The sequence below is a fragment of the Crocodylus siamensis genome, chromosome 15, assembly GCF_052110815.1.
Source record: "Crocodylus siamensis isolate JL-2025a chromosome 15, ASM5211081v1, whole genome shotgun sequence".
Lineage (NCBI taxonomy): Eukaryota > Metazoa > Chordata > Crocodylia > Crocodylidae > Crocodylus > Crocodylus siamensis.
The window spans coordinates 20,438,410-20,461,826 of NC_143409.1; the positions used below are offsets into that span (position 1 = coordinate 20,438,410).

The 23,417-nt window shown below is 43.2% G+C and overlaps 2 protein-coding genes across 5 annotated transcripts in view; one reads left to right on the forward strand and one right to left on the reverse strand.

The window, feature by feature from the left end:
- Positions 1–1,774: 1,774 nt before the first annotated feature.
- On the reverse strand, positions 1,775–8,183 carry CTXN2 (cortexin 2). 4 transcript variants are annotated; one of them, XM_090029533.1, is made up of 4 exons: positions 7,892–8,183; positions 4,725–4,848; positions 4,332–4,449; positions 1,775–2,201 (listed from the first exon to the last, which is right to left on the reverse strand). In XM_090029533.1, exon 4 carries the CDS (start codon positions 2,145–2,147, stop codon positions 1,899–1,901), a length of 249 nt encoding a protein of 82 aa, XP_089885659.1. In that variant the 5' UTR covers positions 2,148–2,201; positions 4,332–4,449; positions 4,725–4,848; positions 7,892–8,183; the 3' UTR covers positions 1,775–1,898. The 4 variants fall into 4 exon arrangements, with proteins under 4 accessions (XP_089885659.1, XP_089885658.1, XP_089885657.1 ...); XM_090029532.1 differs by lacking the exon at positions 4,332–4,449; XM_090029531.1 differs by lacking the exon at positions 4,332–4,449 and having other exon boundaries at positions 4,678–4,848.
- Positions 8,184–16,464: 8,281 nt separating this feature from the next.
- The window catches only part of MYEF2 (myelin expression factor 2), a 29,966-nt gene continuing 23,013 nt past the window's right edge, over positions 16,465–23,417 (forward strand). The window contains exons 1-3 of the mRNA XM_090028111.1: positions 16,465–16,835; positions 21,409–21,638; positions 22,870–22,922. Coding sequence (XP_089884237.1) covers positions 16,480–16,835; positions 21,409–21,638; positions 22,870–22,922 — 639 coding nt within the window. The 5' untranslated portion in view covers positions 16,465–16,479. The remainder of the gene's footprint in view (positions 16,836–21,408; positions 21,639–22,869; positions 22,923–23,417) is intronic.

A 23,417-nucleotide genomic window follows, 5' to 3' on the forward strand; every position in this document is an offset into this window, starting at 1 on the left:
TGCAAAGCATGATTCTGAATCTGTGTACAGGACACTGTACTGGATAATTGCATACTGTGTGCTGTAGGCATTTCTGTTTGAGTTAAATGAAAACAAATGTAGCAGATTGGAGCTGTGTACTTCAAAGATTTCTCACATTTGAATTTGAACAATTTAAAAGGCTGTCTGGTCATTAACCAAGCTTTTTACGTTGTGTACCTTGATTGTTGTGACCTTTACTATATGATCCAGCATTTTCCACTCTGAATGGCATTTTGTCTCATGGTTCTTTTGACTGCCACTTGTCCAGCAGATAAGGAAATGGCACAATATACATTGTGCTGAATGGGGGTAAAGCAAATTACTCCAACTGATCCTCTTGTCCTTGCACCTTTTAGTACACAGAGCTGCTGAGTAAAAGTGATGCTTAAACAAAATTCTGCTTCCAAGTTTCTCAAAGATGGAATTGAATTTCTGTCTACTCTTGTCACACTCATTTAACAGCTATTTGTACTGAGAGGTGACCTTGAACTATAACTACTTAGCACCTGGTTTTTCTTTCTGTTTTTTTCCCTTTTGTCTTGTAAGGGTCCTTTGTGATAGAATCCTCTCTGTGAGAGTCCAAATCATGTTCAGTGGTAGGTGTGTAGGGCAAAGGGGCTGAGAAATTGCCCTACAATGGGGTAATAATGGGCTATGTATCTATCTCTGTATCCCTGTTCCATCCAGCTGTTAGCATGCAGTGTGCCTCTACTCTGGAATGAGCCCAAGAAGTTTTTGCCAGCTAGCACAAATCATAGAGGTTAAAGCTATTTGCACTAGCAGCTGAATCAGTCTCCAGGAGCCTAGGGGAAGGCACGGGTGTACACTTACCCCATTAGGCTCTGCTTTGACTTTAGCTCAGCTAGACTTAAGGACTGGGGTTTTAACTGATATTTGCTTCTTGCCTTCCACTAACAGATTTGTAGAGATATGAGACATGTAAGTGGACTAGGAACAGTGGCTTTAGAGGATCTGATTGAATTCTGATCCGGGTATATGTCTTGTAATGCAGAGTTCATTATATGTCCTATTTATAGCACCCCAACATTTTCATGAAAAACATTAAAATAGCTCTTGCATGGCCAATAGCTTTTGCATGGCCTTCTAGCAATTTGTTCTGAGTAGAAGACGAGCTGTGTTCCAGCAAGTCTGAATAGCTTTTCTCTGACTGGTCCTACACGGTCCAAAAAAGACTGCAGAAACCCCAGACACAGTAGTAGCACTAAGCGCTGTTGTTGTGCACATAGCCAGCATTATAGCACCTATACATTTTTGAGGGAGAGATGTTCATTTGTGAATGCAATCAGTGTTAGATGCCTCTTTGGTTTTTCTATTCTTTTAGTAACAGACATTAGGAATTCCCTTCTACCTACACCCACTTCTCTACACTCAAACTAAAGCCTGCAATGTCATATCCCTTTGTGCTGCTGTCTAATCTTGCAAGCTAACCTGGGCCCATAGATTGGGCTGGCTCACTGAGTTGCATGTGACTGAGATTTCCAAGGCCTGTTAATGGGCTTAAGGAAATGGCATTAGTTAAGAGGGGAGGGAGTGACAACCACCCTCCCATCTGTCCACCCTCCTTCTTTATCAATGGAGCTCTTGCTGTGAAGAAGCAGGAGAGGCCCTTCTCCCTCAATTTTTAGTTCATTATCCACTAGCATATTTTTCGACATTTGCTATTTCTTCTACATAATTCTACAATAGGCAAATTCCCAGAAGGAAAGCAGTGTGAAATGCTTTTTGAGTTTGCAACAAATATTTATTTAATAAAATGAATGGCACCGTCAAAATGTAGATCTATATTACAAATGTGTCAGTAGTAGGTTTCCAAGATGACATCAACATCAAAATTAAGGCAAGAGACTCTTGAATTTTCATGCAAGGGCATATTCAAATGTCCCTTTATCCAGCCCCTCGACTTCATCTTCCCAAGTTGAGGAAGGCATGCTACTATACGGATCCAGCAAGATTTTGAAGCATCTGATGATAAGAAGTCCCAAGAAAATACATAAAACCCCTACAAAGGCAAAGCCAGTTTTTTGTTCTAAAGTCAGCGGGAAGGCGGACACCTCGTTGACACTCATAGTGGCTGATGCGTTGCTGCAGTAGCTACTGCTCATCATTGGGCATCACATCCTGGTGAACCTTTGGTATTTTCACCTCTATCACTTCTTTGCCTATGCACAAATTAGAATTGATTTGGTTATGGCCCAGGGTGACACAGGTGTCTGAGTTACAGCACATGAAAACCTTTAAAAAAAAAAACTACCTTGATGTTGATAGTGAAAGTACAGTCTTTACACCCAAATCAGCCTAGAAAAGCTGTTGTTAGAATGTGGCGATCCCTACGTAAAATCTGCTTGGAACTCCCAGCTAAGACAATACAAAAATGGATCATTTATTTGCTTGCCTTCCTCCCCCAAGATAAAAAATGTCCGGCCTGGGGAAGAGGAATTGTTACAAGATCATTCTAAAGAGAAAGTTATCAGATGGGACAAAGCCTTTCAGTTCTTATCAGACAACAGCTTGCAAGGCCTCCATCTGTAAAGGTACATGGAAATGTTTATGCCTGAAGGGCTTGCAGGATGGGTATCTTAGTCCTTAAACTGGAGAAACAGTCATAAGTGTATTGTGGGATAGCTTATCATTTGTGCTCCACTGTGCACCCCTAAGTCACCTGTACATGTGACCAGCTGAACTCATAACTTCTACCTCATTGTCTGTCAGAAGTGCTGATTGCAAACCAGTGTACTTTTTTGAATGCCCATACGTGAGTAAATGTTGTTTGCTAAATGATAAACATTAGGATCTGGCAAGGGGGACAGACTGTTGAAAGATACATTCAGACTGGCAAGATGAGCCATTCTGATAATGTTCCAGCCATGTGCTAGCTCCCAAGGGTACACACTGTCTTTGTCCCCACCAAGCTAAAATTAGAAATCTCTATATCCATTAGCGTATGGAGAATGTTAATGGGAGAAGAGATAATACAAATCCTTCTCCCTGCCCTTTCCCCCTATCATTAGGCTCTTCTCCCTATTCTTCCTTTCAAAATGTGGCTGTTACCCAAGACACTGATGTCCTAGACCTCCTAAAGTTTTCATTACAACAGTTCCCTTGTTGCTCATATGTAACACAGAGAGGGCTCAATCCTACTTTCTTGATCAAAGGACCTACTGACTTCATGGAAGTGTGGTAATGCAGAAGAGCCAAAATTCATAGGATCAAACTGCAGTAGTCTTTGGTATAAATGTTCTAGTTTGGAGAGGAAGGATGGGGGAGACGCTTCCTCCTTCCTGGGGCACTTAATGGTAGAAGGAAGCCATTCAGCAACCTTTGCTGTGTGAGGGTAGAGTGGGGAGGGAACAAAAGCTGTAAGAGAAGGCCAGGCAGTTTGCATGCACTGAGTAGCAAAACCTTCACAGCACTGGGCACTCACCAACAAGCAAACCTGAGACAGAGAGCCCCAGTGGTGCTGAGCACATTGTGGGAATGCACCGAATCAGCTACATTACAGTTTTTCGGCAGCTGGTGCATGTGGAGCAGAAGGGAGAAGGCAGACTGTTTCATGGCAGGGCTCCTTTGTATGGTCTGAAGTGAGAAGCTCTTTTTGTTAAAAATTCAACATTCTTTCTCCAAAAAAAAGCTCCCATTATGTGAGCTTGAATCATGCATACGCAGATAGTTCACAACCTACCTAATGCACAGTGGGTGGCCAAATGAAGGATGAGCCACCTACCTGTTTGCTACAGCTTTACTCCAAAGGGCACCACTCCATCAATCAGCTGGGGCTCATCAGTGTTTGCTATGGATCTGCATTCCCCCTGGACACTTCACAAACTCTTGTCTTCACAGAGGGTTTGGGAACCTAATGCTGGGAAGTATCCAGGTTCTACTGTGTTATACATGTACTTCTTAGCCAGGGGAATTAGTCTATGCCAGTCTCTGTGTTGCTGGGGCTATATAGCTACTAGCATCCAAGCTCACTAGTTTAAAGCTAGCTCAGGTATCTTTTCACTTCAATGAGTATGCTGCCATGACCGCAGTGTGCATGTACCCTGGGTTACCTTAGAAGTCCTGCAGCAAAAGAAAGATAAAATGACACCTGCCATCCCTGATATCTTTGTGAAAGAAAGAAAAATGGTAGAAAATATTCTCTTTTTTTCCTGTTTGGCCCTCCTCTTCCCTCCTCAGAATGTCAGGTTTTTCCTTTGCATGCAACGAAAAGCAGAAAAGCGGTGGGGAGAAGGAAAAAGGGCTGCACCAGATTGTTACTTTTGTGTAAGTTTGTGACACCAGTGACTTACCTCCCCCACTGAGGATCTAGGTCTGACATTTGAACCTGGACTGATGACTGAAGAACACTGGTTTAAGGCTCTCTTGCACCAGCTCCTTCCTGTCTGACTCCCAGTGCTCATTGTTCAGCTGCAAATTAAGTCCTAACATTCAAGACCTGACAGACTTGCTCATATTGAGAAATTCCTCACTCTTTGAGTCTTGTGGTCAAAACAACTAGTACGACTCAAAAAAATGGTACTAATCAGTTAGAGGAAAAGTTGTGGTTAAGGCCTGTAGTAACTAAATAATTGAACAGAGGTAATTTATACTTATTTGCTGCAAACACATAATAGATAATGTAATAGATTAAGCCACCTGCTACCAAGTTGTCATGTAAAGCGCGTTTCCAGTTTTTTCCAGACCTTTTTACCAGCTGTAGAAATTGGTGAAGGAAAAGCACAGAATGCTCAAGTTCTTGCACAAATCAGTTGAGATTTAACTGGATCCAGTCAAGAAAAAACTTCTCCTTCCAGAAGTCCAAGGGCACTGGAAAATTAAAAGGAAAAAAAATAAGCTTATCCTGAGATATGAATTGTATACCATATCAGGATGACATGATGGAAAACCACAGCCCTGAAAGACATATGCACAGAAATCTTGGAGACAAATTCTTGCCCCAGCTCAGCAATTAGATGGTCCTTGTAAAGCTCACAAAAACCTGTGGGGCTCTACATGGATACAGAGATTTGTATTCTCTCCAGTTACTGAGGTAAGATTACCTCCCACAGAAGTCAATGGGAGTTTTTCTTGAGCAAAGAGTACAGAAGCAGTTTATAAGTTTGGGTGGAGGAGGACAGTATAAAAATAGAAACAAATAGAGAAGCAACGTTAGTTGTCATCAGAAGCTCTGATGACTCCATATTTCAGGAACAAAGCAGTCCTGTACATCATGCATATCACCAAACAAGTATTGTGCTCTGGATCCTATTGGTTTAATACTGTAAAACTAAATTTGGGGCTAAATTCTCCCACTATCACACACAGTTTTTGTCCTTTGGTGTTTGCTCTATGCTTGTTATTAGTGCACAATGATATTTTACTTATATTTTTCAATTATTGTCACCAGGAATTATGGGTCAAATCGTCAACATGCCAAGCCTGGATATATGGGCACTGAGTGCAAGGAAATACTTTTTGAGTTTGAGGAATAGAATCAGACCTGAGGGTACAACTGGACAGGCAGAGAAATAGTCTCCATTTCCTGTGCAGGGACTTTGGGGCTGTGAATCCTTTGCTAGGCTCTTTCCTCTTCTTCTCTTCCTCCTTCTGTGCAGCAGAATTTGTATGTCAGCCCTTGCATGTTTGCAGATGGTAGTGGAAGATTTGGCACTAAATATGGACCTGCTAATAGCAAGATTATACTTGTTTGTTTCTGCATTTCAAATCTGTTTGCAGATCAGTGGTAATTGAAGGTTGCAGCCACCAGTTATGCATATGTAATGTCAGTTGCTCTCAAATTATATGTAAAATCATGAGCAAGGAGACCATTGATGCTACAGGAGCTGAATATAATGCTAAGGACATAGGCAGGAAGATGTCACTGCCATTATATTACTGTACCGTAAACATACCTGAACTAACTATAAAGTAGTCATCTTGGATCCTGGAACTAGTGTAGCCATGGCAGCACAGGACTCAGGGTGACCTTATTGCCTTCATCTTTACTCTGCTTCTTGAGCAGTTTTGCAGTCTGTACTGAGCTCTGTACTGCTGCTCTAGACAGCTACCAATAACTGAGCTAGGTAGGTTGAAGTGAACTTGGGAATTTCTACTATATAGTTACAATACTATGGAGTCACAGCAGTGACTGCAGTATAAAAAACACCTTGGGATAGAGTTCAGGAGACCAGCAAGACCCAAACTAGAAGTTCTACAGTCTGTTTCTCTGGGTTGTCAACCCTGTTACCTCTACTTGTTCTCTTGGAGTCCAGACTCTCCAGTTCACTTCCGTGAAGTCTCAGCTTATGGCCCCACAAAAGCCTGTTACTTATGGCAAGCAAAGATCCTTCAATATCCTGCGGTGGGGAGAAAGGCCACCTGATGCCCATTGGAGAGCAGAAAGGACCAATAGGACCCAGAGTGTGGCACATCTCAGCCCCATGGATTATAAAGGTAAGCAGAGAGAGAAAAGCAGTTGAGTTTGCTGCCTATAGGACGGGTACACCTAAGGAGAACAAGGGCTAGTACATATAAATGCAGTGTGCAAACTTAGATAGGGTAGCAGATAAGTTGAAGTGCTTAAGAATATTGTAACAGTATCCATACTTGCTGAGAAGTTCCCTGAGGATCCCAACCCCTGGTTAATGGGTGGTTTTACAGTTTTGAAAGTAAGCTTTTCCTCAAGCCAAATCACCATCCCTACATTGTTAAGTTTTGTTTAAATTTTATATTTATTCTTGAGAAAGGAGTGAGAAGTGACAAATGTTGGGGCATCTTCATATTACTCTTAGAGAAAACATAGCAGGTTTTATTGTAGCCTGCCATGTATGGAGCCAATCCTGAGAGATGCTTGGCATTTTTAATTGTGGAAATCCTCAGGAGCTGGATGTATGCAGCCCCTTGAATGAGTAATCTGCAAGTGATTTAGAAATTGCATTATGTCCTCCAGTCTATGTTAAAAATCTTCTGGTGACACCTGTAACTCATGAGTTTTCCATAAACAAACTACAGATCACTCCTGCTGTCACTGCTATCCAAACAGGTCTCCTCCAGGAAGTGCTGCAAGCCCGGCTGCTGGTCCAGTCATTCTGGTAAGGCGTCAGATGACCTGGATTCCTGGTCACTTCTGAGAGACGAGGGACCACATTTTTAAAGCAATTATTTGTGACTAAGGATGCAGACAGACACCCAAAGGGGTTTTTCAAATGCATCTGTCAAATGCATCTGATTGTTTCAAATAGTCTTAGTCACTGAAACACCTGGCCAGCGTGCTAGAATAATGTCTCCGTGGCTGGCTCTGGCCTGTTGGCTGGATCTTTGACAGCCCTGCCATAGGAGATGGAAGGGATGGGTGAAACCTCGAAAAGTTTCTCCCCAGCAAAAAAAAATACTTGGAGGTTTATTCGAGGTATCTGGACTGCCTGGGTTGACAACGCTGGGCTGGAAATGACCGTGCATCCAGGTTAGTTCTGCAAGGGTAGAAGTAGCAGCCAACCTGATTTGTACCCTACATACTTGCGTTCCCTCAGCTGCTGGGCGAGTGCTAGCTTTGCTTTGCCTTCCCAGCCGAGAGCGAGCGGGGCCAGGGGCAGTGCTGGTCCCACAGCCGGGTGGCTGGGAGCGTAGCAGGAGCCGGCCCGGCCTGCAGCAGGGCAGGGCGCTGCACGCTCCAGCCCCGTCTGTGTGAAGACGGGCTTTGCCCCGCAGCAAGGCCGGGAGCGGCACCTCTGCTGCGCCCGAGCCGCAGCGCCGGGAGCGGGCCGTGCCGCCCTGCCCGCGCCTCCGCAAGGCAATTGTTGCTCGCGGCTCCTCTCTGCCGCCCTCGCCCAGCGCCGCACACGCACACGCACACGCACACGCGCGGCCCCACCTCGAGCGACTGACAGCCAGCTTCACGGTGCGGGGGCACACACCCCGCCGCCAGTCCTGCCGCTCGTCTTCGCGGAGCAGCTGCAGCGGCCCGGCCACGCACACCCCGCTGCCCGGGGTCCGCCCGGCTCGGCTCCGCCGGCCGCTTGGGGGCTCCTTTCCCAGCTCCTCGGCTGGAAACATCCGTCTGGAGCTGCCTTGAACCCCCGCCCCTTCATTACCATCCGCGCTCGGATCAGACCCGCGGAGCCTGCCGCTGCTACGTGCCGGGCACCCCCGGGCGCCGCCCCGCGCCCCGCGCCTCGCCCGGGACGGCAGCACCGCGGGCGGGGCGGGAGGAGGAGGGGAGGGGAGGGCAGGGCGGGCGCCACATCGCGGAGGCCCGAGGCAAATCTCCGCCAAGCCTCTTGGGCAGAGCGAGCCAGTAGCCCCCAGGCAGGCAATGGGGCTAGTTTCTGACGGCCACCGCGGATCGCTAAAATCCCGATTTAGCTAGGACTCGTTTAGCTGTCACGCGGGGGGCGCTGCCACCGTCGTTAGGCCTTTCCCCGGCAGGCTCGCTCCCACCTGGCGGGGAATAGGAAGGGAAGCGCCATGTTAAACAAGCGTGGGCCGAAGGCTGCTTGTCTTAAATTTACCGCGTGGAGCATCGGCAAGACTGCACCCTTTGCAGTCAACTGGGCTGTGGTGAAGAGAAGGATGAGGCTTCCCGTGACTGCCTCCAACGCTGCCCTGCCCTTCCCTCTCCTACCTGCGGCTGCCAGCAGCGGTGGTGACCCCGGAGCTGTCACTAGTGCTGAACCTTTTCTGCAGTTTCCTCCTGAATTCGGTCTGTTTTGTAGGTCACTTTCAAATACACATTTCAGAAGCAAACGTGCAGCAGCAGGAGGTGTTGCAACTTGTGGGTAAGGAGTGAACAGGGCTTTTTACAGGGGGCTTTGCATAACCAATTCAAATGGGCAGAAATGCTTCAAAAGATCACACATCCATCCTTGTGCATCAGAGTTGCCAAACACCTCTCTGGAAATTCATGATGATTTCAGCAGAATTGGATTAGTGCACAGGCATTAGGCATGCAAGGTTCACCTAGAAATCTTCCATACCTGTAGATCAGCGGTTGCCAGACTCTGACAGGTTGCACACCATCAGTTTAAAATGATACAACCTTTAAAGTAATTATAATAAATCTGTTAACTCATACCACTGATAGGTTGCCTGCGTACCACTAGTGGTACCCATACCGCAGATTGGGGACTGCTGCTGTAGACCTTGAGACATGAGGGTAAAAGCAAAGGTAACATTCAGTATCACAGGAGATATCTTGATATCGATGCACACCTTGGTATAACTACACATTTTTTATTAAGAAAACTGAAAGGTGCTTTAAGCATTTTCAAATAAACACACAAAACCCTGATGTGTAACATTTTTCCTCATGCCCATGCAGTCTCCTGTGCCATCACCTTTTTTGTTGTTTATTCTGCACCCAGCACAATGGCTTAAGATCCTGGGCACTGTCACACTATCAGTGTTGACTACTAGGCTCCTCCTAATTAAGTTCCACATTTGGTGTTGTAAGTTAATGGCTCTTAATGATCTTTTACTTCACAGAAAGCAGGACAGGATGGCACCTGTGCCACCCTGATTTGCTTTCTGCCTGACTTCAGGCTAGCCTGGCTAACTACCTCAATCTTCTGCTTGTTGCACAGCCAATCATTTGGTAAACAGTGTCTGATACTGAAAAATATAACACAACTTCATTTGTAAAGGATATGTTTTGTGTAAATGCCGTATGTAATAACTTTTGTGTATAGGTCTACTCAGTCTCCTCAACAGCACCACCATCATTTCTTTAGACTTTGCAAAGGGCTTTACATGGAGTTAAGCACTCTGCTGGGTAAGAGAGGAGGATGGGAAGCTGGGGGCTAGAAGTCAGGAGAAGCAGGATAAATGGATGGAGTCTGATTATTCCCTCATCAGCTTACCGATGGGGGAGGGGTAAGATAGCTCCAGTCCTTTCTGTTAAATACTTATTTTCTTGTCTATTGATCCTCTTTATACCTGGGAGATTTCTCTTAAGTGGAGCCTTAGAAGCAATCAAACTGGAGGAGGCTCTCGTGCTGTGGCTCCACTGGAGCTGCTCTGTTTTGCTGGGAGTGAAAGGTACAGGTACTTAGCTTCTGTGTGGATGGATCCTGCCTTTTGCAGGTCCTTCATAAAACATAGAGTTCTTGGTGTGAAAAGGGAACGCATTTACTCTACCTACCTTCAGAACGATTTGGGTAAATCTTATGGAGTTCTCCCCTCAGGGGACCTCCTGTGGGCTTGAATGCTGGGGCCAATTTTTTATTTATCCCTGCATTTGTACTGTTGCCAGCTTAGGTAGACTTAAATCCTGCAATTCTTCTCAAAAGTGACGCTCCTGGTTCTATTTTAAACACTTCCCTCTCCCCTATTTTCACCTGTTTGACCTCCATTTTTCACGGAAGCCAAGCTGGGAATGCAACAGGCAGCCAGCAGCTGAGAATGAGAGCTCTCATATTTCATATTCAGCTGTTGGTTGTCAGTTGACCAGTAATACTACTATTTTTTAAAGCACCGTCTGCACTCTAAAGTGCTGTACTTTAAAGTGGAAAAAAATGAAAGACAAAAATAAATGAAGCCACTATTTTTGCCCAGCGTTCGGGCAGGGATTTCTCAGAGGATAGACTGGTTAACAGTCTGTGCATGCTGCATGTGTGAACAGATGGGACCCACATCACACACTGCTTTCTATTTTTTATCAGGTTCCATCCTGCTTTGAATGAACACAGCAATAAAAACCTCATTGGCCTCAACTAGAGTGCTCATTGATTTGATACAAGATTAGAGTCATGGACAAGATTAAGTTGGAAGTGAACCAGAGACTCATAAAGAAGTAGGTCTGGAAAGGACCTCCAGAGGTCATCTAGTCTAACCCCTTGCCTGAGGCAAGATCATCTCTATCCCAACTAGTGGATCCTTTAAATAGAAGTAAAGGTTTTATAACACTCTCTCGTGACATGCTATTTGTCCTTTATGAATACAATTGGGAAAAGTTAAGGGGAGGTGGGTTGACGGGGAGTGACAATAGGAAACTGGTTTGCTCCCCCACTTTATTTTTAGACTTTATAATAACTTTCTTTTGAAGTTGTAGGACTGTAAAGAAAATGAGACTCTTTTGAGGAATAAATAGACTTCACTAAAATGCATTTTCCAACTTAACTTCTTAAATATCTTTTTTTAAGAACTGTCATCATTCATATTAAGTTAGTATGTAAGGTCTGTGGAGAGAGCTCTGCTCAGGAAGATCTTATGAGTGATAAAAGGCAGGCTCCCTTTCTAAACATTTCAGTAGGTCTGTGGGTGGAAGGAACTAATAAACGAGTGAAATGGGAGGGGTAATGGACCCTGGAATGGAGCAGGAAGAGATGGAGGATTCTACCTGTGTAGCAAGAGAGAGGTGTTGTATGTATGTAAAGTAGGCATTTAAACCTTTAATATGGATAAAAAGTCTATTATTCCGTATTCCTTTCTATAGCTCCCCAGGGACCTCAAACTCTCTCAGTAAACCCTGACAGAGTAAGGATTTTAATACAGCACAGTCTTAGAACAAGAAAAACACAAATCTAGAAGTAGACAGAAATAAATAGAAATAAGAAAAAGATTTGCAGCTCTTTAGAGCTCCTGTCCAGCATTGGGATTACTGTCCCAAATGTTATACACGTGTTAAAGGGTTTTGTTGTTTATGCCCTTAAGTCCTTATACAATCATCTTCCTAATATACGAATTGTACTCAGTGTCAAAATAATTCTCACCAGAAAAAGTGGGAGACCTACCCCATTAGCCACTTAGGCTCATATCACCAAAACAAAGAATATTGAGTAAAAACTTAACATACTGAAGCTATATTGGCCCAATCAGAAACCATCCACTGAGAAAACTCTGCTTCCTGGCTCTGGCTCTGGCAGGAGTGGGATCAGTTAACTATCTGCCTTGGACATTCTTTTTGTATTTTAATTCAGACAGTCTCTAAATGGCAGGATTCAAACCATAAATGTTTGACTTTCAAATGTCGAATTCTACCTCAAAACAAACCAAGGCAATGTTCTTTGATAACTGAAAGTGGGCAAGTGTCTAGAGAGAAGAAACCTAATGAATCCTACTGAAGGCTTTTAGTCTAAAAAAGAGAGGTGAGAGAAGACAAACTGGAAAAAAATACTGAAGCAACAAAGAAGACAGCTGGATGCAATCAGCAGCACAGCTGCAGGTACTAAGCTCAGCAGTGAAGGTGGATTTTAGTTTGAATTTGTTATATTACCACTATGCTGCTTCTGGGGGACTTCTGGCAGGAAACAATCCATTGCAATCCATGCCTGTTTATCTGATGTGCATGGTGTTTTGGCACTCAAAAATGTAAGCTGCATAATTTCTGCAATGCGGGGTTTAATTGTAGGGGTTGAGGTTGGGGAAGTATCATACTTTCTTTTACTTAAGAGCTATGGCACCTTCGCAAAAATGCCTTTTAGTTGTCATTAAGTCTATTTTGCATTTAAAGTAAAACAATATAGACTGGGTATGGCCGTAGGCAATACAGAACAGCTTGAAACTACTCCTGGCTGGTGGAATAAGGAATTCTTAAATGAGCTGCAATGGTTCCAAAGTAAATCACCCACAGTTAAAGGGGGAAAAAATAAATGTAATTAAGCAAAAATACACTGTCATTTTCACAAGGTAACAGCTGTAAACAGTGATTGTACCTGGGAAATATCTAGCACATTTCTAATGCCACCATAATAACACTTATTAAAAAATAATGACATGCTGAATATACCTGCTTCAAGCACCATACATGAGCCTACGCATAGGGATTGTGTGCCTGTTACCTCCTTCTATTATTAGAGGGGGTTACTAAATGCGTACCAACAAAATTATTGGGACAACCAACGTAAAAACAAGGATGGGAGTGGGAGTGAAAGGTTAATAATGAGTGAGTGCTCCAATAAACACCATACAGGGGAAACAGTTTCTAAACAACAGTTTTACCCCTTTCACTGATAATTAGGTAAGAAAAAAAGCCACAGGCTCCAATTGGAAAGGACATAGGGCCCTAAGTTCCATTTTCAAAGGCAACTTAAGAGCATGTTGATGTACTGTACAATGAAATAGGACAACATTTTTAAAAGCACCTTGAGATTTAGACTTTGAAGTGCCTAATAGATCTGCATTGTTTCAGTCGAAAGTTTCTGCCAGCCTGGCCAGTTTGGTGAACTCCCCAGGGAGCTGTGAGCAATCTCATGGAGGGTTGGCCTTTTTGGTTGTCAGCTTGGAGGGCAGGTAGGCAGGTTTGCTAGGCAGTCAGGGAGCTGGACATTGGTTCCCCAAAAAATTCAGAGGTTCTTTTCCTTCCCCCTTCCCCTTTCCCCATCGTGTTTTATATTCACCTATGAAATAAAAAAGTGGTATTAATTTTGGATTCTGGCTAAGCTCTCTAGTGCCTACATCAGGGTGTTGTTACACATTACCCTTGGGCTGTATTAAAAGCTCTTACTATGGGAGTTTCATACACACTAAAGTAAAAAACTAGTGCTAAGCTCCCTCTAAGGCAACTTTAAATTATTATGTCACTCTGGGTGAGGTTTATCTTAGCCATGTCACTCAGCCTGTATTACAATAATGTGTGACTGCTCTCCAGAGAGAAAATAAGTAATTTTCAGTCTTCCAGCATCCCAGGATGCACTGCCACTCCACAATATCCTGCTCTTTATGGACAAAATTTCCCCCCTGCCCTCCAAATGCTATTGCCCAAGGGGCACTAAGCCAACTCCCCATCTTTCCCCCAGAGGGTGCGACCTCATGCAAGCAGCCAGCAGTGCAAGCAGCCAGTTATTACCTACCTACCTACCTTCATCAACCAGAGGCAGAGAATGAGCTAAAGGAAAATGTCTTCCCTCACTGCTGCCAGCTCCCTGGGGCAGCATGGCTTCTGCTGACTGGTTCCCCCTGCCCCTTCTCCCCCATCCAATCCCAATTCATTAACACATGAGACTTTTCTTATTTTTATTTTTTATTCTTATTTACTTGTTTCATTTTTTTGGGGGGGGGTGTTATTTTTTCATTTTGCTTCAGTGAATGACTTACTTCATTTTATCACAACTGTCATCCCCCCATGCCTTCCAGTGTTATGTTCCCACCTCTACAACCCAGCTCTCCCACTCTACTCTTACCTAGAGTAATTTAAGATGTTTTTCTGAGATTTCTTAGTTGGTCTAATAAAAGGTATTGTCTCTGAACCAAGACTGTTAAAGTTTTGCATCTCTTTTTGTTTCAGACCAACATGGCTACCAAATATATCACTAATATAGTATCAAACTTTTGTAATGGTATAAAATCAATAGTCAATATGCCACTGCAAATCGGCAAATAAACTGCTGTCTCTACCACAATATATACACAGTTAAGTCCCATGACAGCATCACTTTCCTCAGCCATGATACCCTGGAAAGCAAGATATCCTTTTAAAAGTTTGCTCACCTGAACCCACCTCCAGTGATGAAAATTGCCCTTTCTGGTTGCTTTTACGGGCCCTATAAGCTAGCTTTCCTGTACATATTCCTTGTGCAATTTTTGTCCTTTGTAGATGTTGTACTGGGTGTAGCATGCTACTGTCATATGGATGGCACAGACCATTGTCTCAACAATTATAATTATAATTAATATAATTATATATAAAATATATAATTAACAAACAAACCCGTGATTCTAGAGAACAAAAGAAAACATGTGACAATGCTATTGGTAATCTGTATCACCGTGTACCAGCCCAAATTAAGGTTTAGCTGTAATTTGCTGAGAAAGATGGGAATGTGTACAAAAAAATCTTAAAGGCCTTGGCTGCACACAAAAAGTTGTGCCATTTTAACTAAAGTTATTGTTGAAATAGTTTGACTCCATTAGTGTGGATTCAGTTATATCAGCAGAAATCTATTTACATCAGTATTGCTTATTTTTGTATGCTGTAGAGAAGATTAAGTGGGAGGTTAGAATGACCCCCTCTGAATGAAAAAGAATATTTTGAGCTTTTCCATTTCCATTCACAAAGGTATATACTCCTCACCTTCCAGGATGGACCTAATGCAGGGGCTGGCAAAGTCCGGCCCACTGGCTGGATCCAGCTGACAGTGGACCCCATTTCCCAGCAGCCCCCACCCACATGGCTGGGGCTGATTTCCATGGAGACTCCAGCTGCAGCTGCGGTGTGATAGTGCAAGGCTGGGGTTGCAGTGGAGACTGGGCCTAGCTGTGCTGGCAGGACAGGGAAGGGGGCTGCTCTGGAGCCACTGTGGTCTTGAGGCAGGGGCAGCTTGGTCGGTGCCAGGGCAGAGCCACAATTTGTATCCCGTATGCTATGGATCCCCTGCCTGCATGCCCCTGTCCAGAGTATGCAGGGTACAGATCATGGCTGTGCCCTGGCCCCAGCCAAGCTGCCCCTGCTGCAAATCCCAGCGGCTCTGGAGCAACCCCTTGCCCTTACATTTATTTTGATTACTTTGATTAAATCTGTTTAGATTTAGCAATAAAATAAATGCCCATATATTCTGAGCATTCTAGCAATAATTAAATTTGCACTAACAATCTTTACTATCCAACAATGTTAAATGTTAATACTGAAGCACATTTTCTGTATAGTTAAATAATCGCATGACATTAATATTGTTACTGGCAGAAAGAAGAGACACAGTGATCTCAAAGCTGTGGATCAAGATAAATACCTCCATGTGAAAATATTGTCAGGGGAATAGAGCATGAGAGGATGCACACAACATATTGAAACTTGTTGAGCAAGGTAAACAGCCCTATCTTAACAGGTGACAATACAAGCCACAGAAAAATGGAATGGATTTTTTAATGAGGTTGGAGCAGATAGTTTTGTGGTAGAGGACATACCAGCATTTACTCCAGTGCTGATAGCTCCTCTTATTGTAGGCTTTTCATGGGACTACACTTGAAAATGGGCCTTCCTTGAAGCAGCCAACATGGGGGAATGAAGTATCCACAGGCAGTGGGCTAGGATGTTCCTATGCCATGTTAAAACAGCCCATGGAGAAATAGATAGTTGCAGCTGGAGGAGCAAGTAGATCGTGCTGCTTGAAGCCCTTCTAACTCATGGGGCTCTAATTCTGCAGCCCTGGCACCCCTAGAATTAAGGGAGTGTTTTCCCCTGATCCTTGGGCCCTGTGCTGTGCGCAGCACGAAAACAGGGCCAAAGTGGGCCAACAGAGTTGGAAAGCAGTGTTCACGCAACTGTGTGGGACCTCCCCAAAGGTGGAGGTAATTCATTATTTTGTGACTAAGACTTCGGAACGACCAACTACAGTTTGAGGAAACAATAAACTTGCATGCAAATAATAATAAAAAAGCTTCTTTCCGGGGGGTGGGGGAGTTAAATGAGGCTGGAGCACTGCTGAGCGCCAGGGCGGGGCAGGAGGTAGAGCGGAAGGCAGAGCCGGTGGCTGGGTGCAGCTCCGCTGGCCCCGGGGAGGAGCAGCTCGGCGTCACGATGGCGTCGCTATGGTAACGCAGCCGCTTCTCCCGCAGCTCCCTTTCTTGCCCCGCCCCGCCCCGCCCCACCCCGCCGAGGTCTCGCGAGAGCGGCCGGGCCGGCGGGGAGGCCGGGGCTCTCAGGGGCCTTTTCAAACGCAGCGGCAGTCTCAGGAGCGCGGTGAGGAAATGGCGGAGAACGACAAGCCGGAGGCGGGGGCGGTTGTTGCGCCTCCGCGACTGGCGGAGGAGGCTGTAGCCGCGCCCGAGACTCAGCCTCAGCCTCAGCAGCAGGACGAGGCGGCGGCGGCGACAGCAGCAGCAGCAGCAGCAGCAGCAGCCGAGAGCGGTGGTGGTGGTGGCGGCAGCGCCAATGGCGTCAAAATGTGTGTGCGGGACCGGGCGGGGGGCAGCGGGAAGGCGCGGGCCGTACCGCTACGTGAGCGCGGGCCTCGTAGGCCGCGGGAGGCAGCCGGCTTCCTCCGCCCCTGGTGGGCCCGTTGCCTGGGAGGGGACGCTGTGCAGGCAGGTCCCCGCCCCCGCGCTGGGAGCCGGCGGCCCGGAGGTGAATGGCTCGCTCTGGCCGTGGGCGCGGGGCGGGCTCCCGACCGGGCCTACCGCCCTCTGCGGGGCTGCTTCTCTCGACGCTACTCTGCCTCTTCTGGCCTGTCCCCTGCGACTTCGAGTCCTGCATGTGGAAGACCCCAGGTGTCGAAGCACTGCCTGCAGGCACCATTTTGTAGGAGGGCAGAAAGCCAGCTGCTGTGGTGTGGGCCATTTTAAGCCCTCAATAGTGCCCGTGTGTGTTTGTGTGTGCGACTAGCAATATGCCATGCTTGGAGCCAGTTAGCCATGACTAGATGGGAAAGGCGCATGTTCCTCTGGAGCTTGACATTTTGCTTCTTTCTAGGGTAGAGGCAAGAAGCAGGGGGAGGAGGAAGGGGGAGCCTGGGCTACTGCAATGGAGCGAGCAGCAGATGGGTTCACTTGCAGTCCTACTCTAACATGGGGTAGGAGAGGACACTCACCGTCTAACTTCTGTTACTAGCTAGGTTCAGCACTCATGAAAATGGGCACAGTCTTAGTCTTCAAACCGGCAATTATGGTCCTGAATTTTATGATGCCCAAGAATGTAGTATTTCTTCAACATAGTCAAGTTAAGCATGTGTGTTGTGTGTCTGCAGCATCAGGTTCATAGTTGAGACTCTTATCCATTCCCACTTTAGCAGTCACCTACTGGTTTGTAGGGATGCTTGTGCAGAAGCAATAGCAGTTCCTAGAACAGTTTTTCTGCTGCTAGACATGAGAGCAAACTTAATGACTTCTAAGCTTTTACTATGTAACTTGATAAACTAAGTATATATGACAAATTATTAGTAATGGAAGTGCTTTTCTATAAGATTTTCTTCAAGCTTAAGCTTGGAAGAGACTTCTTTGCAAGAAGAATCCTGGAAACAATATTGGATTTAAGTGCTGCTCATTTTGTACTAGTACAGTCTTTAATTAAAAATTACCAAAGGTATCAAAGAATTGGAAGTTTTAGAATTTATTTGAGAAATGTACACTAAATATTCATTAATGCCATGGATGTAAGAAATATAAGAAATGCTGCTACTTAATTTTGGTCCTAGCACATACTTATGTACATATAAACTTCCAAAGAATTTTAAAATAAATCCTTTTTTTGCAGATTGGTTGTGAACAACCCAAAGTGGGCTAGCTGTTTTATAGAGTAATATGAAGAATTCCTGTCTCTAGCCAACTATTAGTAGCTTTCCTGACAACTTGATTTCATTACTTTTATACTGCTACTTTTTGCTGAATGAATTCTTCACTAAAGTGAGGGTGGGGACAGCTTTATCAGACAGGAATCAAAGCAGCATTGTAACCAGTTTGGAAGACTTTTTTCTTAAGTCAGGCAACAACCTAAAGCTTCAGTCCCCAAAGGGACTTCAGTAACTTACCACCTTTGCTGAAGTTGAAACTTGAAGCTGTTCTTTGGGTCCAGTGGAGAAATTGAGAGCCAGGCACCCTAGTGCATGGTGGTTAAGACAGTCGCCTGGGAGCTGTGGATTCAGATCTGTTTATGCATAGGACTCTACAGCCATTAGCCTTAACTTGATCCTGGGTTGCCTAGATTGGGTTTGATTGTACTAACCATCAGATTACTAGGCCCAGGGTGGGGAAATATTCCACTGTCCCCACCTTCCTTGGTGAGAGGGCTCTTTTAGATGCTTAAATCCATGGAAGCGTTCTGGTTGTGAATTTGAAATGAAAGAAAATAACCTACCTGCAGTCTCTCTTGAGGAACAGGTTTTATGTGTAGCCCACCATGATGCCTGAACTAGATAGTTCCCTGCTCAGTGTGGCTTTTGTAAGATACTTAAGATGGGAGGCCACTTCTTCATGCATATCCCATGCATAATTTGGATATGTTAATTCCACTGGGAAGCATTGTGTGTAAAAGTTAGGCTAGGCTTCTTGTTCGAGTTCTAACTTCTCAAGTGAGATGTAGTTTTATAGAAAGCATCAGGGATGTCTGTCTGTCTGTCAAAATTAGATGCACTCAACAGTTATTCATTATGTTAAATTATACTCTGAAAACTAGTGTAATAGTTGATGATTCTAAACTACTAGTTTTGATACTCTTGTATGCATTCAGGATCTTAACTTACTGGCCAATATAGAAATTATTGTACATTTTTTGTGCATGGTTTTTTTTTTTTTTCTTTGTCCCCCTTCAAAAACACCCCCCAAAACCTGAAGAGTTACCTGCCTTATCCACTATCTGAGTTAAGGCCTAGAATATTAATTTCACACAAGCACTTTCAAATGTATTTGTGTAAAGTCCTGCTCCATGAATGCTTAAAATTGAGTTTGATTTTTGGAAGGCTAATAAATTAATCCACACAATAGGCAGTTCCAGCATTCTTAGTCCGTGCCACATTTGAAGTGGGGACTGTGCTTTACAAAAGAATAGTCAAAGCCTAAATTAATTTTACTTGATCAGAAACCAACCCAACAGTTCAGCAATATTCCAGGGCCATGGGAATCGGACTTTTGGCAGCACATTTAATTCTGCATCTTCTGAGTGCCACTCCAGTTCCCTTCCTCAGCCTGATCTGCTGTTGTACTTGCTGTTTCCTACTCCATACTCTCTGTTTAATCTTCTGCTTCCCGCTCTCTGCCTATTTCTTGCTCTGTCTTCTGCTTCTAGCCCTATCTGATGCTTTGCTGCCAGTCCTCCCAAATCTGTCATACGTAGGGTGACTCTGTCTCCCATTTTAGCCAGGACAATCCTGAATTTCAGAAGATGGTCCTGGCCGGCTGTTGGGAATTATAACAGGCGTCCTGGAAATGCAGGGGTACAGAGTGCAGTCTGGCTGGGAATTGGAGAGGTGTGGAGCACCTTGCAGGCAGACACCACTGCTTGCCTGGCACACAGCCCCACCCCCATGGACTTGAGGGCCTGTGTGGGTTGGGTGGGCATAAGGCAGTGGCCTAGATTTCCTGGATAATGTCTGAGACTTCTGGAATTTCTGTGTGGTCAGCCAAGTTATGTGCCCTCAAAAAGAGGGTGCCTGTGCCACTTGTGCTACAGGCCAGCCACCCCCGTTCTAGGCTTCAGATGCACACTGAAAGAGTCAAAACATAAAGCACATGTTTAGGTTCAGCAAGCCTAGTAAGACAAATATAGGTGGGAAAGATGCATAACAAATTAAGAAACATGTTCCATATCTTTCTCTTACAATCTTATAGTTGGTATAAACTAAACCACATGAACTCATGCAAGTTGCTGATTAGGGACCCCAAACCAAAGTTTGTTAAAGTTAGTCCATCTTTTGAAAGAAATAACTTATGGCAAGTATGCGGAGTTGTCTTCCTTTCGGGTATTGAAGCTATTTAGAATTTTCTGGAAGCTAAGAAATGGTACGTGAAACTATTTGAAAACAAGCTTTCCTCTTTCAATATCTGATTGAAAGTAAGATGCAAAAAGGCATGCTCTCTAAGTACTTGAAGGATGCAAGGACCAGTAACAACAGTTCATTTTCCTGACCAGAGATAATACTTAGGTTCTTAATAAATGTATTTATAATGCAAAAAAAGGCCGATTAAATTTCTTTTTATGCAATCAACTTATTAACATTATTAATTAAATTTAAGATTTTAAATGTTTTTTCTGTGCATTTTAAATGCATTCCAGTTTCCATTTTAATATAATTTGACACAATTGAGTATAAAGTTAATCGTATTATAGTGTCACTTTAAAAAAAAAATTTAATAACAAAATAATGAATCTGAATAAATGTATTAGCTGTTTATAATTGTTTAAATAACCATGTGTGATATATCCTCCTCACTAGGAGAGACAAAATCATATCAACCACGGAGAATCAATCTTTCTTTCTGGAAAGTGAACCCCCCCAACCCAACAAAACCCCAAAACTTTAAAATTGAAATATCTCAATTTTCACATTTAAATTGAGATTTCCTGTTTGTTAGTTTTAAACCAAACTTTAAAAATGGTGATTTTTAAAATCACTTTGATTTTTGCTCAATCCATCCTGTTCTAATTCCTCAGTATTGTGTACATGAATTTGGCAAAGACTTTCACGTTCAAAATTCTTAAGCCTAGTCACTTTTATAGCTCAGATAATCTATTAATATGTGAATAGTATATGATAGTACTTTTCTTAGAGCTTGTCAGGCATATTAGAAAAGCAGTTAAACTTAAGTAGTAAGATGGCCTCACAGTAAGGGCAGTGGAATGATGTGTGTTGCCAAATTAAATGCTGTATTTATGAGATGAAACTGAGCTGACTACTTTGAAGGATTTTTACTTTATCAGCTAAGAAGTTCTGACAGCATGTAAAAATGTGGAACCTGACTTTATTATTATTATTATTATTAATGTATTATTTGAAAACAAATCTAACTTGTCTGTTCTTGAAAATACAGGGATAATGATGAGACGACAAAGGAAGAGAAGGCTCCTGTGAAGGAAAAGTATGTTCCAAAACCAAAGGCAATTCCATCTCTTGGAAACAAGAATAGATTCCATCCCTATTCAAAGGATAAGAATTCAGGCACTGGCGAAAAGAAGACTATTAACCGTAATAGAGTTTTCATTAGCAACATCCCATATGACATGAAATGGCAAGCTATTAAAGATCTCATGAGAGAGAAAGGTAACTCACTCCTGGTAACCTACTTTCTTTACAAAGGGGAGGAACCTAACTTTTTTTTTTTTTTTTCCTTTGAGCCACACAGATTTGATTTGACTTTTTACTTGATACATCTATCTTGCTCCCACCCCCGCCAACCCTTTCATTTGAGACAACTGCATTGCAGGGTAGTATGGGTAAATGAAGTGTTTACAATCTTCTGCCATTCTAGTGTGATGTGAGAGAGCCTACAGTACCTGCATGCTCTCATGACATTATAAAGAGATTTGTGTTTTTGTCTAGTTGTAGTCTTAGATTTTTTTAAGGGCTATTTTATCTACGTAACACATTGAGCGTGTGTAATGTATGAATAATAAAGGATATTTTTCAAAAGATGTTTTGTATTTTATTGGTGGAATCTGGCTGTAGAATTACCTTTTGTCTGCATTGTCATTACTGCCATGACTTTGTCTGGAGATCTTTATTTAAAAGTGTGTTACTGCTGTTGCAGTTCTGGGCTTATCTGAAACACCCCAAACTCTTTTACTTCGGGCAGTTTGGGGGGAAATAATTCTAATATGAATTCTGCAAAAAGTTAGTCCTGCTATTTATTTATTTATTTCTTGGTGAAAATAATTGATTCTTCAAAAGTAATGCAAAGCATACTTGGCTTTGAGGCTCTTAAACCAACACCAACATAATCTTTGTAACTGTTTGGTGTATCTGTTGTAAGGTGACGTGACTATTTGATTGGTTTATTTACCGAAACTTCTTATTTTAGAAAGTGTGTGGCTTGCTGTGAAATATTTGACTTGTAAATTTGGTTTTTATATTGAAGGCAAACTTATGATTGAAGACATTCAGGTAGAAAGTCACCTTAAAACAGCTGTTGTGAGTAGGATGACAAATGTCCTTGAAAAGTGCTAATGTTGACGTTTTAATTTGATAGGTTAAGGGACTATGTGTATATTTGAATTTGTTCACCAACTATATCATACTGGCCAAAATATGATCTGTAGCATGAATTAGGTTTAATATAGTTGTTTGTATAGTTCTTGAGAATGTGGCTGCTGCATATTTCTGAAATCTAGCTAAATTACATAGCCATTGACAGGAGGTATGTTGGTCTGGTTTTGATTGTTGGTGAATAATAGGTGCTTCTCTGTAGAGTTGTGCACAGGGGCACAGTAAAGCAAGATACTGGTGTTTTAAATGCATTGTCTCTTGGTATTTTCCCTTTGTATGTCTTATGTAGTTGGTGAGGTTACATACGTGGAGCTGTTTAAGGATGCTGAAGGAAAATCAAGGGTAAGTGCCGTGGGCAACAATCTGCTAGAGGTTTAAAAGTTCCTCAGCAGTTTTATTTTTGTATAATACCTGTACCAGTTATTGGGAAGTAAGTTTCATTTTTACAATGATTGTTTTTTTTTTTATTATGATAGACTTGAGGGTTCTGCATTAGAACTAGTCTGACACTTTCACGCAACTCAAACTAGCTGGTTGTCAGGGACAAACTATAAACGTTAACAAATGGCATTTACTTATTTTTTTTTTTTCCCAAGGTAATACTTTTTGGCCAACATCTTAATTTAGGATTTCTGTTGTGTTTCAAATCTGTCTTATGTAATGGACTAAAAAGAAAAAAATCACTGAATTGACCAATTTTGTCAGTGTAGTATTCCTATTTGAGGATAATAAGTATAAAATTCTCGTAGTTAAGAATATATTGTTTGAAGTGCCTGAATTGACAGCTTGCAGGGCTAGTGAGCACTTTGGATTAATGCATTTTCCTTCTTAAACTGA

What these genes read in the sequence shown, in the direction of transcription:
- CTXN2 (XM_090029532.1), bottom strand. Translation starts at nt 2,147, where the DNA reads ATGATGAGCAGTAGCTACTGCAGCAACGCATCAGCCACTATGAGTGTC.